This window comes from Enhydra lutris, unplaced genomic scaffold, assembly GCF_002288905.1.
Source record: "Enhydra lutris kenyoni isolate GAN:26980312 unplaced genomic scaffold, ASM228890v2 scaffoldscaffold21, whole genome shotgun sequence".
Classification (NCBI taxonomy): domain Eukaryota; kingdom Metazoa; phylum Chordata; class Mammalia; order Carnivora; family Mustelidae; genus Enhydra; species Enhydra lutris.
This window is the reverse complement of record NW_019154105.1, coordinates 8,935,918-8,948,773: the sequence shown is the minus strand read 5'-3', so window position 1 is coordinate 8,948,773 and position 12,856 is coordinate 8,935,918. Positions and strand designations below refer to the sequence as shown.

General features: G+C 44.3%; 1 protein-coding gene across 2 annotated transcripts in view; it reads right to left on the bottom strand.

Annotated features, from left to right (window-relative positions):
* Positions 1 to 12,375, bottom strand: part of LOC111149279 (Ras association domain family member 6) — a 31,673-nt gene extending 19,298 nt beyond the window's left edge. The window contains exon 1 of one of the 2 annotated variants that reach the window (XM_022506260.1): positions 12,281 to 12,375. In XM_022506260.1, the coding sequence (XP_022361968.1) occupies positions 12,281 to 12,339 (59 nt within the window). In that variant the 5' untranslated portion in view covers positions 12,340 to 12,375. The remainder of the gene's footprint in view (positions 1 to 12,280) is intronic. The other variant, XM_022506259.1, reaches the window with a different exon arrangement.
* Positions 12,376 to 12,856: the final 481 nt, after the last annotated feature.

Sequence of the window (12,856 nt, the reverse complement as noted above, 5' to 3'; positions counted from 1 at the left end):
AAATAAACAAAGAAGGGAAAATGACTCAGGGCAAAGTGATGGGGAGACTGTTCTGTGACAGGAGACAGCCACAAGTAATAGAGATATGGTTTCACATTTCTTTTTGCTTTTGTAATGTTTAATCAGCTTAAATTAAGTGCCTAGTATGTGCCCGATGTCATGTTTCCTACACAGGGTATAGTAACAGCTCAGAAATGGTCACTGCTCCCAAGTTATTAATCCTTCGTGGCAGGTGGGCTCTGGCAGTGGGAATACTGGTTCCTGCCCCTCCTCTACCTTCCCCCTGTGTCTCCACAGCCTAAGATCCTCACCCTCCTTAACTAACCTATTGGTCCGAGCCATCTTCTCTCACCTGGGTTACTGCGATGGTCTCCTCAAAGCCTCCGGTACCTGTAGTCTGTTGTAACAGCAGTTATTATTTTAATGCAAACCTGATCATCTCTGTCTTCAGCTCAGAACTCTCCAGTATCTTTTCATTATTTGGGATAAAAGCCAACATCCTTCCAATGACTTAAAAGGCCAGATGTGATCTGGACTTCTCTTTCCCCTTGATCTCGTTTCCTACTATTCATTTCTTCACTCACTGCACTCTAGCCACTGGCTTCCTTAATGTTCCTTGAATATGTCAGGCACACTCTAACCTCAGGGCCTTTGCACTTGCTGATCGCCCTATCCAGAATGACCTCTCCTCTTACCCTCCACCCAGTGTCACACTGTTTACACATTTTCTTTAACTTTTTACTCAGAAGGCACCATCTCAAGGAGTGCTTCCAACCACTCAATCTAAAGGTTTGCCTTCTCCCAACATTCATACCCTGCCTTCTTACCTCTGCCCCTTCATCACCTCTAACCTTGTACACATTTAATTTATTTGTCTGATATTCGGTCTCTCTCACCATAGCTCCACAAGAATTGGTGTGCTTGTATGTTTTGTTTGTACTATATTCCATGTGCCTGGAAAAGTGTTTGGTACATAGTAAGAACTCTATGAACACCAGTTGAATGAAATGATCAGAGAAATTCTTATTCCTAAAATATGAAACATACCAAAAATATGAAACATACCAAATAAAGGAGGGAAAGCTTTTTTATACAAGCAGTTTAATGGGGGGGGGAATCTTATATTAAATTTCGAAATATATCATTTGTTAAAATTCTTATGATCCTCAATATCTTCTCCCTCCCCTAAGAATACATGGCTCTATGAGGGTGGGGATTTTGGTCTATTTTATTCATAATTGTCTTCCCAGTGCTAGAGCAGAGACTTTTTCATAGTAGGCTCTTTTTTTTTTAAAAAAGATTTTATTTATTTATTTGAAACAGAGAGAGAGAGATCACAAGTAGGCAGAGAGGCAGGCATAGAGAGAGAGGAGAAAGCAGGCTCCCCGCTGAGCAGAGAGCCCGATGCGGGCCTCGATTCCAGGACCCTGAGATCATGACCTGAGCCGAAGGCAGAGGCTTAACCCACTGAGCCACCCAGGCGCCCTCATAGTAGGCTCTTAATCAATGAATGCTTAATGAATATTGAATGACGGAATTCACATACATTGACTTTTATGCTTGAGACCATGTAAATGTACTCTTTCCATCTGGCACTGTAATTTAAATGAGCACATTTGCAAGGTTCTATACACTTCACACAATCACCACGTAAAAAGATTCTACAGAATTCCTCCATGCTATGGTTCCATTTCCAACCGAGTTACTTTAGGATTTCAGTGTTAATTAATATTTCTGTTCTAAATATCATTGCACACACAAGGGACTTGTTCCCTTGGAGTCACTACTGTGAGATATTTCCTAAAAATTATTGTACTGGTAAGGAGTATGAACACGTTTATGGCTCTCATTATTGAGTGCTAGGGAAGCATATAGAAATTTCTGGTTCACTTGGGATGCAACTCCTGATATGCTGAGCTGTGAGGGTTGTTATTAAGGCAAATGAATTTTTATATAATCTTATTCCCTCAGCTTCTGTTTCTGAGGGCGAAGGGGCAGAGAGAGAAGCAGGCTCTCCACTGAGCAGAGAGCCCACTCAGGCCTTGATCCCAGGACCCTGAGATCATGACTGAGCCGAAGGCAATCACTTAATGGACTGAGCCACCCAGGCGCCCTGATAAGGAAAGTGTTTTAAGAAAACTGAGGAAAGGCAAACTTCCATATAAACTGGACTTCTAACTAAATGAAGGGATAGAAGGATAACCTCAAGAGAGAAGCTGGCACTGTGCACTGGCAGTGCTGAGATCAGATCCCGATAGAGGCTGATGGACACCCAGAATTATTCACAGCAGTTCGAGAAGTGTGCTAACCGCAAGACTGGACACGGGGATGACAGGTACAGCACCAGGATGCAGAAGAGGGCTCAGGGCTCCTGTTCCTTTAAGGCTCCCAGCCTGGTTTTACGAGCAATAGTGCATCCAGAATTAACTGTAAAATGCTTAGGTGTACTTTGTACTTTGTGGCCTAAATTGCAGCTGCTCAGCAGATGGGAATTACCCGCACACTGACGTCTGCCGTGATTAATGGACTTTGCAAGAAATGAGTTCCTCAATCTAATCATGCTATTTAGCTGGCCGGAAGAAATAATATTTATTTGATCTTATAAACCTGTAATATTCATGGACACAGGACAGCATGATGGATGGAACGGAGTTATGCCTTGCATCCATAGAGGGAATGGATGTCAAATGTTAGTTGTAATGAGAGTTCTTGCTCTTGTTTTAGTAATGATATACAGTGTAATTAAGTGGATATCCAATCCCTTTCCTGGAAACCAAAAACCCTGTCTCACTCTTTGCTAAGTGATTCTTACTATTTGGACCCAGTAAAGACAAACCAGAAACACTGTTGCACGATGTAACCTAACACAAACTTCAGAGGTTCCCAGGAAATAAACCGGAAAAAAGTACAGCCCAGCTTAGCCAGGGAAGGTGTCTTTGACCTCGGCTGTGCTTCCTGACTTTATGAGACTTCTGCCCCGGGGAGACTTACTGGAAAATGTTGGGGTTCCCAATCAGGCATCCCCAAACTGTGTTGTGACCGCAGCCTTAGAAACAACGTTCTACTGTGGATATTGCCGTGTTTAGGAGAAAGAACCTAACCCATCTGAAAGAGTATTTTTAAAGAGATGAAAAATTGAGGGAGAATAAAAATGTTACCTCTCTGTCTTATACATTTGGTTCTCCACCCAAAAACACATGGATTTTGTTCCTAAGGTTAAATTTGAGCTATGGGATCAACAATTTTGTGGTAGGTTAAAAAACTGAATTTAAAACTTACTATTTTTAGTAAAATAACTATGAATGAAGTATGTAAAGGTGACCCGGCTGGGGCCACGTGCTGGCGATCAGGACAGGGATCTATTTTATGGGTTGTAGTTCTGTCTGCTTCTCAAACTTTATATAATAAGTGCATAAAGCATATATAATCTCGTCATAGGTTTACTTTCATAAAAACATAATATAAACTCCTGTACGCTTTTGGAGGTGGAACCAGAAACTGGGACAACAGAAAAATTAGGAGGACCTTATCATGAAGCCATTTGCCAAGACAACGTGTCATTTCATATTACTGACGTCTGTGTGATGCCTGCAAACACCAGCAGAATTCTCTTAACGCACTTTATCCTTGTGACTGTCAACTTGAAGCCTGGAAGTAAAATAGCGAACTTCTGCAGCCACTCTCCTATCAGCCGCCTCAGCTCGGGATCTTTCTGCCTCTGGCCACCTCTCCCGGCTCACCTGAACAAAGAAGGCTGCCTTTCAATCTTTGCATAGAGACCTTCCTCAGCTGCAGTAGGCCCTTCACATTTCCATTGCAAATGAAGGGGTTGGGCTCCACAGTTTGAAAACAGCGACGTTGGGAAGACGGAAGAAGGAAGAGGGAAGAGGAGGGCTATCTGGGTGGCAGTAAAAATGCAAATCCTGAATGACTGGGGAGCCCCAAATTTGTCGACCTCTCCTGACTTCCTTCGAAAGGGCTGCCCTTCTCAAAAAGGAAGGGTTTCTAATATTTCTAGTAATTCTGCTAAAGTATCAGTAATTACTGCCGATGAGCAGGATGAGGGTGCCTGTGGTCTGTTCCCTTTGCTCATCCAAGCAGTTTTATCCTGAGACCCAACTCCCTTCCTCTTCACTGCTGACAACCCGTAATAAAAAGGACATGCGGGTTGTGTGAACTCCACTACAAATCTGATCAATACGGTAGTATAACCAGATGTGCCTCTTCTCCCCACGATCACTCCTGGGCTGGCTTAGGCCACTTTGGACTTCTGTATTTTGGGGGGGGATTCATCTTTTCCCGGTGAGTCGTGTAAAAACTGGCCCAGAGTCATGAGTAGATAGAAGTGCCAGCTTCTCTCAGGTCCTCAACCCCAAGAACCCAGATAAGAACAAAAGGATTGAAGACTTGGGGAAACTTGAAATCATGGCTAGCTGGTGGATACGAAACAAAGAAAAATGCCCAAAGTGTTTTCTTGATGATGAACTAACCGTACAGTTGAAGAGAGGGGCCTTAGCTACACAGAACGATGTCACTAGATGTGGGTAAGACCTAAAAGAGGGTTTAAAAGGGAGAGGCAAAGGAGTATCATTCGTTAAAATGCCAGTGCTTCTGAAGAACACGGATGAGTGCTCTAGATCTGGCATCTGATTTTTTTTTATTCCTTAAAAATCCTTAAAAATAAGGATTTTATTTATTCATTTGAGAGAGAGACAGAGAGAGTACAAGCAGGAGGAGAGGCTAAGGGAGAAGCAGGCTCCCCGCCGAGCAGGGAGCCCCATTCGGGGTTCGATCTCAGGACTCTGGGATCATGACCTAAGCCAAAGGCAGACACTTAAACCAACTGAGCCGCCCAGGCACCCCTGACATCTGATTTTTAAGAGAATTCCTTTCTAAGGGTCAATCTCAGTATTTGATATTTTAACACACTAGTGCACCTTCCAACAATTTCAGATGAAAGAAGATACTTATCCATCCCCTTTTCCTCTAGGGTTGGGCTTTTAAAGACTTTTATGAAAAAGCTTAAAAAAATTCACAATCTATTATTGCAGTTGTCAGCTGCAATGAGTTGCTCCCATATCAGACTCCCTTTTCTGTCACCACACACAGCTGAATTCCTAGAGGCAGCCCGAGCAGTTTGTGGACAGGGAAGAGAGAAGGAAGGAAGTCTCTGCTCCATAATCTCTTCTCTGGCCTGAAACACAGGGAGCTATGGTCTCTGGTTCACAGCCCTAATATTATTCACTAATCAGCACCGGTTTTATATTTTTATTCCAATCCAAAGTAAGGACTCGGAACTACCTCCACTTTGATGAAGTAGTCACTTTTCTTGTTGTGGCTGAGTGTTTTGGAGAGAACAAGTACCGAAGTGTGAATGGTGTTAGGGCCAAGAATGGAGACCTATTTATCCGTTTTCTCGCTTTCTCATTTCGAGATCCTTTGGCTCCAACCCCCTTTCCATCTCAAAGCCAGCAATGACCATTCTCAGCAGACTCGCTCTGACAGACTCTCCTCACAAAGCTCTCCTCCCTTCCCATATTCAAAGATCCTTGGGATTACACCGGCCCATATAAAAAATCTCTCTAAGGTCAGTTGATTAGTAATCTTAATTCTCTTTTGCCACGCAACGTGAAATAGTCACAGGTTCAGGGGCTCAGGTTGTAACCATCTCTGGGAGGCTGTTATTTTGTCCATCGCAAGATTCCAGAATGACACCTTTTCCAGGATTGTCTGAACACCTGGGAGGCATCTCGCTAGAAATTAAAATCTGTATTTTAACCAAGACACCCAGGAAATATGCATGTACATTAAAGAGAAGCCTGGTTTCGTTACTTTACCCCTAGACATGAAACAGTATTGAAGGGTAGCGCATGCCAACACACTAAGGTTGCGATTTAGGTCTCCAAGGTCGGGGACTTGCACACTCAGGCATGATCGGAGAAAGTCTGAAGGGTCACTATGGAACAGACAGCGCAACAGATGCTGGGGGACTGCAGCGCATACAGCCAATGACGCCCCTGCAGTGACGGGGCTTCCTTTCTCTAGGAGGAGGACAGAAGAAAACAAAAGAGCAGAATCAGAAATCTGCTGATTTGACCCAGGATAAATGCTCGAAGCACAATAAAACAGGATCACGTGATGCCATGCATTACGTGGAAGATATGCCAGAGGGGGACATCGGGAGGACTGACATATCCAACCGAGACCACAGTCATGGGAAGGAGCCAGCCATGCAAAGAGTCAAGCAGAGCATCCCTAACCAGAGATGCATTGCCTGCGTGCAAGACTAAGCTTAGCGTGTTTGGAGGAGAGAAAGAAGGGAAGAGGGGTGAAGATGAGGTTCTAAATGTCCTCGGGCCAGGTCACATTGGGCCTTAGCGCCCCCTTATGGTAAAGAGTCTATAATAGGAACCTGCTGGCTTCAAGCAGGATGTTGCGTCTTACACTGTAAAGGGCCATCCTGGCTGCTGGGGGCAGTGGCTACCGGGACGGGGAATGGAAGCAGGCGGCCCAATGAGGACGCTGCCGCAGTTGCCCAGGCGAGAGATAATGGGGGCTTGGACTGGATGCGGAGAAGTGCTTGGCTTTTGGAGGTGGAGCCAGCTGGACTTGGGGCAGGGCTGGGTATAGAGATGAGGGGATGGAGCAACTGGGCTGGTTTGCGGCTTAAACTGGGATCTTGCTTTGCATTCTCCCATGTGTTGAACTTTCATTTTGGGTTTTTCTAATCCAAGCTTTATACATTTTTCCTCTTTTTTTTTTTTTTTACAGTTTTTATTTACTTATTTGAGGGAGAAAGAGAGAGAGGAGTTTGAGCAAAGGGAGAGGGAGGGAGAGACGCAGACTTCCCACTGAGCAGGGAGCTCAGTGGGGCTCGATCCCAGGATCCCGGGACCATGACCCGAGCCAAAGGCAGCTGCCCAACGACTGATCCACCCAGGCGGCTCCAAGCCTTACACATTTTTAAAACCAGTTGACAAGTAAACACAAACATGCCATGCAGCTCTGGTCATGACCGGAGCAGACACGGGTTGCCTGTTCATAACACCCTTTGTGTATGAACAGTGAGAGGCTTTTGCGTTTGCTGAGAAGGGCTACCCTGTCTCCTCAGCCCGAGGCCCCCATTCCCAGGGAGGGGGAAACCAACTGTCTCTTCTGTTAATTCATCAATAGCCTCTTGGACCACGGAGATTGTTACCAGAGTGTCTGGAACACAGCAGATGGTCTGTGGTCCTCGGGACCACGCCCCCAAGCGGGAGCCAAGGACAGGAGCTTTCTTGGTACCAAGGTACCAGGCTCTTCCCCCGCTCTTCTGCAATGCTGCCAGGACTCTGATCACTGATTCTCCTTACATTTGAAACTATATATATCGGGGCGCTTGGGTGACTCAGGCAGTTAAGTGTCTGCCTTCAGCTCAGGTCATGATCCCAGGGTCCAGGGATCAAGGCCCGCATCGGGCTCCCCGCTCAGCGAGGAGCCTGCTTCTCCCTCCCCCTCTGCCTGCCGCACCCACCCCCCCCCTTTTCTCCCCCTTTTTGTTAAAAAAAAAAAAAAAACTTTAAAAAAAAAAAAAAAGAAAGAAGAAGAAGCCTCCTTGTTTCTCTTCCGGGCATCTGCCTTACACTTCAGTCTCTATACAGAGCATAGAAAACATACCATAGCATCTGCTTTGCCCAACGTACTTTCAAGAGATGCTTTTCCCTGTGTCCTGTACCCCACCCCCCACCCTGGGAACTTTTGACTTGCTGGAACTCTGAGCTCCCTCTGGCCATAAGGATTTCAGGCAAACTCCCCATGTCAGGAATGCTCTCCCGCTCACTCTCTTAAAGTTGCTCGCTCCTCCTTGTTCAGATCTCAGGGATCGCGCCCTACTTAAGCGAGGTCCCTCTTCTCTAAAGGGTCCCGCTCCTTCTGAACACTTAGCTCACTTTATTATCAGGACTTCAGACCTGTGGTTCTCAAAGTGTGACTCCCAGACCAGTAGCACCTGCAGCATGTGGGAACTTAGACATGGGAATGCTCACTCAAGTCCAGACCTACTGCGTCACAATTTGGGAATGGAGCCCTACAATCTTTTGTGTAGCAAGCCCTTCAGATGATGCTGGTGAAGAGATCTGAAGCTTCAGGTGGCTCTTGTTCTATTTTTGTTCAAAATTCTATACTCTAGTATGGAATATTATATTATGGAATATTCTAGTACATCTTCTGGTTCATGGTATGTTCTCAGTAATTGTTTAATATAGAAAATTAAATCCTGGCCTATCTTTTTAAGATTTTATTTATTTATTTATTTGAGAGAGAGAGAGAGCAAGCAGGAGAAGGGGCAGAGGGAGAGGGAGAGAATCTGGAGCAGACTCTGTGCTGAGTGCAGAGCCTGACCTGAGGCTCAATCTTAGGACCCTGAGATCACAACCTGAGCTGAAATCAAGAGTTAGGTGCTTAATGGACTGAGCCACGCAGGTGCACCCTGACCTATTTTTAGAGGGGGAAAAAAATCTTCCACCAGTGTTACATATCCTGAAATTCAAGTAAATTCCATAAGTTAATGTATTTCTCCTCTCCGGATTTTGATTTTATCAGATTTTCTATTGAAATATTTTCAGTGTGTATTGGAGGGATGGATAATCTTATTTTGTAGCTGACCAAAGTGATAATAAGTAAATTTCATTGGGAATAACAGTCATATTGGTATGCCTCACTTCTGTCAATGCTGATTGAAAAATATCTGACATAAAGAAAGCTAAATAAATGAACTTTTTCACATATCTGGGGGGGAGTTATTGACCATTTTTTGACCTAGTAACTAACATGATACCCAGTTTTCATTATGAAAATTTCAAACCTAATAATGGAAATGTTAAAATAAATCTTTAAAAACAATCCTCACACAGAAAAAAATTATCACATTTAAAGGAGATGGTCTCTGGGCACCTGGGTGGCTCAGTTGGTTAAGCATCTGCCTTCGGCTTAGGTCACGATCCCAGAGTCCTGGGATCGAGCCCTGCATTGGGTTCCCTGCTCAGCAGGGAGCCTGGTTCTCTCTCTCCCTCTCCCAGCTGCTCTGCCTATTTGTGCTCTCTATCCCTCTGTCAAATAAATAAATAAAATCTTTTTAAAAATAAATAAAGGAGATGGTCCCAAACATGTCTTGAACTTTTTTTCCTGATTTATTTTAATATCCTGACTCCTTAATAAAAATATGTCAGGGAGGGCTCCCTTATCCTCTGTTAAAGACAGTCCAGCGGCCTTCAGGAGAATGGTGTCCTCTTCCTCAGCCTACCTGCAGATCACGCTGGGGCACGCAGTGTTTGCTCCAGTGCATCTGATTGAGAGAAGACCCTGGCCATGGAAACTAGGCCAACGTTGCCCTCTGGCTCTACTGGCCAGGTAGGAGCAGCCTCTGGAACACTGGCTCTTTGTGCTGAATTTGTGCTAAGAGGTGCAGGTGGCTGATTCCTTTGTTTCAGCAAAGGGTGCCTGGCCAGCATGCTTGGAAAAAGACACTGTTCAGAATAATGCACTTCAAGCCACACTTTATTACATCATACTAATTAAAGTTATTTACTGAGGATGGGAATGCACACATGCCTCGTGGGCTGCTCCTGGGAGAGCTGCAGCCTGCAAGGGTCTGTATTAGGTTCCCAAGTAGGAGAAAAAGTTACCATTCTGAGAATGAAATCTGATCTGCATTCTCAAACAGGATTTGAACATTTTTCAAGTACATGGTTGGCATTTACTCACCTCTAAAGTGTCCTGATTTCAGCCTAGGACCTGAAATGAGCGTGCTTTGCAAGCAACCAGATGGAACCTTTTTTTTTTTTTTTTTTAAACTCAGCTCACTTAGAATATTCACCATGTGTTGCACCAAAGCAGTGATGACCCCAGGCAATGAAAAGGCAACTGGAAACTTCATTTGAGCATGAAGCTGGCTTCTGCCAACACCCTTTACCCAGGGAAATGTCTAAACTTGGAGAATTCTCATTCAGCAGTAAGACATAAATGTTATATTGTTGCTACGCTATTAATATCATGACCTCTTATTTTCTTGATCACATGTAGCTCTCATGAAATTTGCTGAAGCCAAAATTTCCATTAAGCAGGTTCTATTTTCCTACTATTTTCCATTATTTTCATGTGTTTCTGTGCAGGAAAATAAAAATCCCTTCATAAGTTTATAATTTCTGTCTTGTTCACATAGTACGGAGTAGGAGCTGAATGACTCTCTATCCAGTGAATCAAAGAATGGACGTGTTTGGTAGATTTGTGACAAGTTGGATATCACAGGTGGTCAGCGGTATTCTTATAATTTGTGGCAACTGTTTTTAAAGATTTCCACGGGCTTTTGTTTATTTCAGGTGATTAGAAGTTCTCAAACGTTAATCCCTTCCTCCTCTGAGCAGTGGTTCCTAGATTTGAGTATGCATCAGAAATAACCTGATTAACTGTGGAGTGGAGCCCGGGATCTACATTGTTACCAAATTTTCTGATGGGTCGGGGGCAGCCCATGGACGGCATTTTGAGAAATGCTATCTTCCCGTCTAGTGTTTGTGCAAATGTTGCAATATTTTATTTTACCACCCGGAGCTCCAATTAATACGTGGATACCAGTGTCTGAAAGGGGCTCTGGGCTATAGAAGGTAAACAATCAGTCCTCTATTTGGTCAATTCAAAATATGACACAAAATAAGGATCACTAGAATCTCAAACCCTCCCCCACCCCAACCAAATGTGGTTTGTCTCTTCCATCAAAATATATGCAGAATCTGGCCTTTCTTTTTAATCTCCACTACTGCCGCCTTGGCTCAAGGCACCATTATCTCGACCCTGAACTATCAGTTCCTTGATAATTTCTCTGCTTCCATCCTTGTGCCCCTTTTCAGCCTCCTCCCAACATCACAGCAGACTGACTCATTCACTCCTGTGCTCAGTATCCATCAAAGGCGTCTCCTGTCATAAGTGGGCAAGCTGGGGTCTCACAATGGCCTGTGAGATCCCGCACACTCTGGCCCATGATGTCAGGAACTTCAGCTTCTGCTGTCCGTCCTGCTTCGTTTCCCCACACTGGCTTCCTCCACCCTTAGAGGGGTGCACCTGCCTCAGGGCTGTGACCCGCTGTCCCCTTTGCTCCCAGCCAGCTATCTGCACAGTCTGCTTTCTCACTTCCCCCAGGCTTTTCTTCTAATGCTACCTCCCCACTAAGACCTTCCCGGGCCATCCAGTAGGACACCATGAATCCCTGCTATCCTCCCCTGGCACTCATTATTCCCTTTCTGCTTTATTTTTATTCTTCATACCTTTGGTCTCTAATGATATACATTGTTACTCATTTGTCTTACACAGTCACTGTATCCCCCTTTTAGGAGGCTCCCCATGAGCCTGGGAGCTTTGTTGGGCTCACTGCAGAACGCTCAGGGCCCAGAAGAATCCCCGTCCACAGGGAGCAGTTAGTAAGTTCCTGAGGAATGAAAAGAAGAATCCACTGTCTTCTACATCCCATATTCTTCCCCCTCTTATCTGTCATGTGTGTCCTCCAGGTATGACTCTAATTCCGTTTTGGACCATAGTTGTTCTCTCTCTTTCTATGGCCAGATCCGGCATCATTTACATCCATTTGCCTCTATTGTTTGTTTGGCTTTGCTCCTCTTCCCTGTGAGATGTGGGTCCGCTTCTGGACCCCTTGGTTTCTTTTTTCGTACTGTGTTGTCTTTCTCCTCGTCCGCTTCTGCTCCAGCTAAGCCAATTCAGTCCTCAGCTTTACTTCTAGAGGTTTCAAGCCCCTGCTCTGTTGTTCCCCAACCCATGTAAGACGCTATCTGCTGTGTGCAAGGAAACAACTGTGGATGTCCCATATGTTGTGGAACTTAACATCAAGGGGGGTATGGTGAAAATGAGGTGCGTCCTGAGGGGCAAGGGAGGGAGAGGAGAGGACAGCGAAAACTGTTTGGGGCCCTGGACTAATTCTTTGGTTATATCATTTATGAGGAGCCTTGGATCTTTTACTTGAGGCTGTTTCTGAGAATTCTGCCAACTATGAAAATAGAAATTCAGCATTTAAGTAAATTAGACCACTACTTAGGAAGCATGAAGGATTCTTCTGTGAGAGGTTATGGGTTAGCGGTCTTTAGGACCCTATTTTTTCAAATTCCTATTCAATGTCCCCACTGTTGAGTCATATTATTGATCTTTAGGTCATATGTCATGCTTAGAATGACACGGTGCCAGGGCAGAATTCATGAATGGCCATGGAACAGCATAACACATAATACAGACATATAATTACCCGGTGATAAACGTCCTCTCATTAACGAAGATCCATGAAGAATACTGGTGAGCCATCATCGTCCTCGTTTCCCCCTTTTTGTGGTCATCTGAGGATACCCTAAGACATTAGAATAATATTAATGGTCTATTCCTGTGATGTACTCAGAAAAGAGTTTCTGACTTAAATTGAAATGCTTTGTCATGTCCCTTGTGTGTAAAAGTATTTTGGGAAATTTTAAAGTAGTGTTTCATACATAGGCATGAGGGTTGGGTTGGGGAGGGAAGGAAAGAGAAGGATTTTTTTTTTTTTTTAAACCGTGTGTCATGGGTCCTATACTCTATATCTGAGCCAGTCTATAGATGTCACCGTACTTAATCCTCAGACTGTCCCAGCGAGGTGTGGGCATTCTCACCTGTGTTCTGACACTTACAAGTGGTGGGACAGATCATTCGAAGCAAAGTCTGAATGTCTTTAAGACCTCTCCTTTCTTCTTTTTGCCAACATTATTTTTGCATTTCAGAAAGGTTATACAGATTAAAATCTTTGACTTCCTACTAGTTCGTCTGTTCTAAGATTCTTTTCAAAGACTTTTTC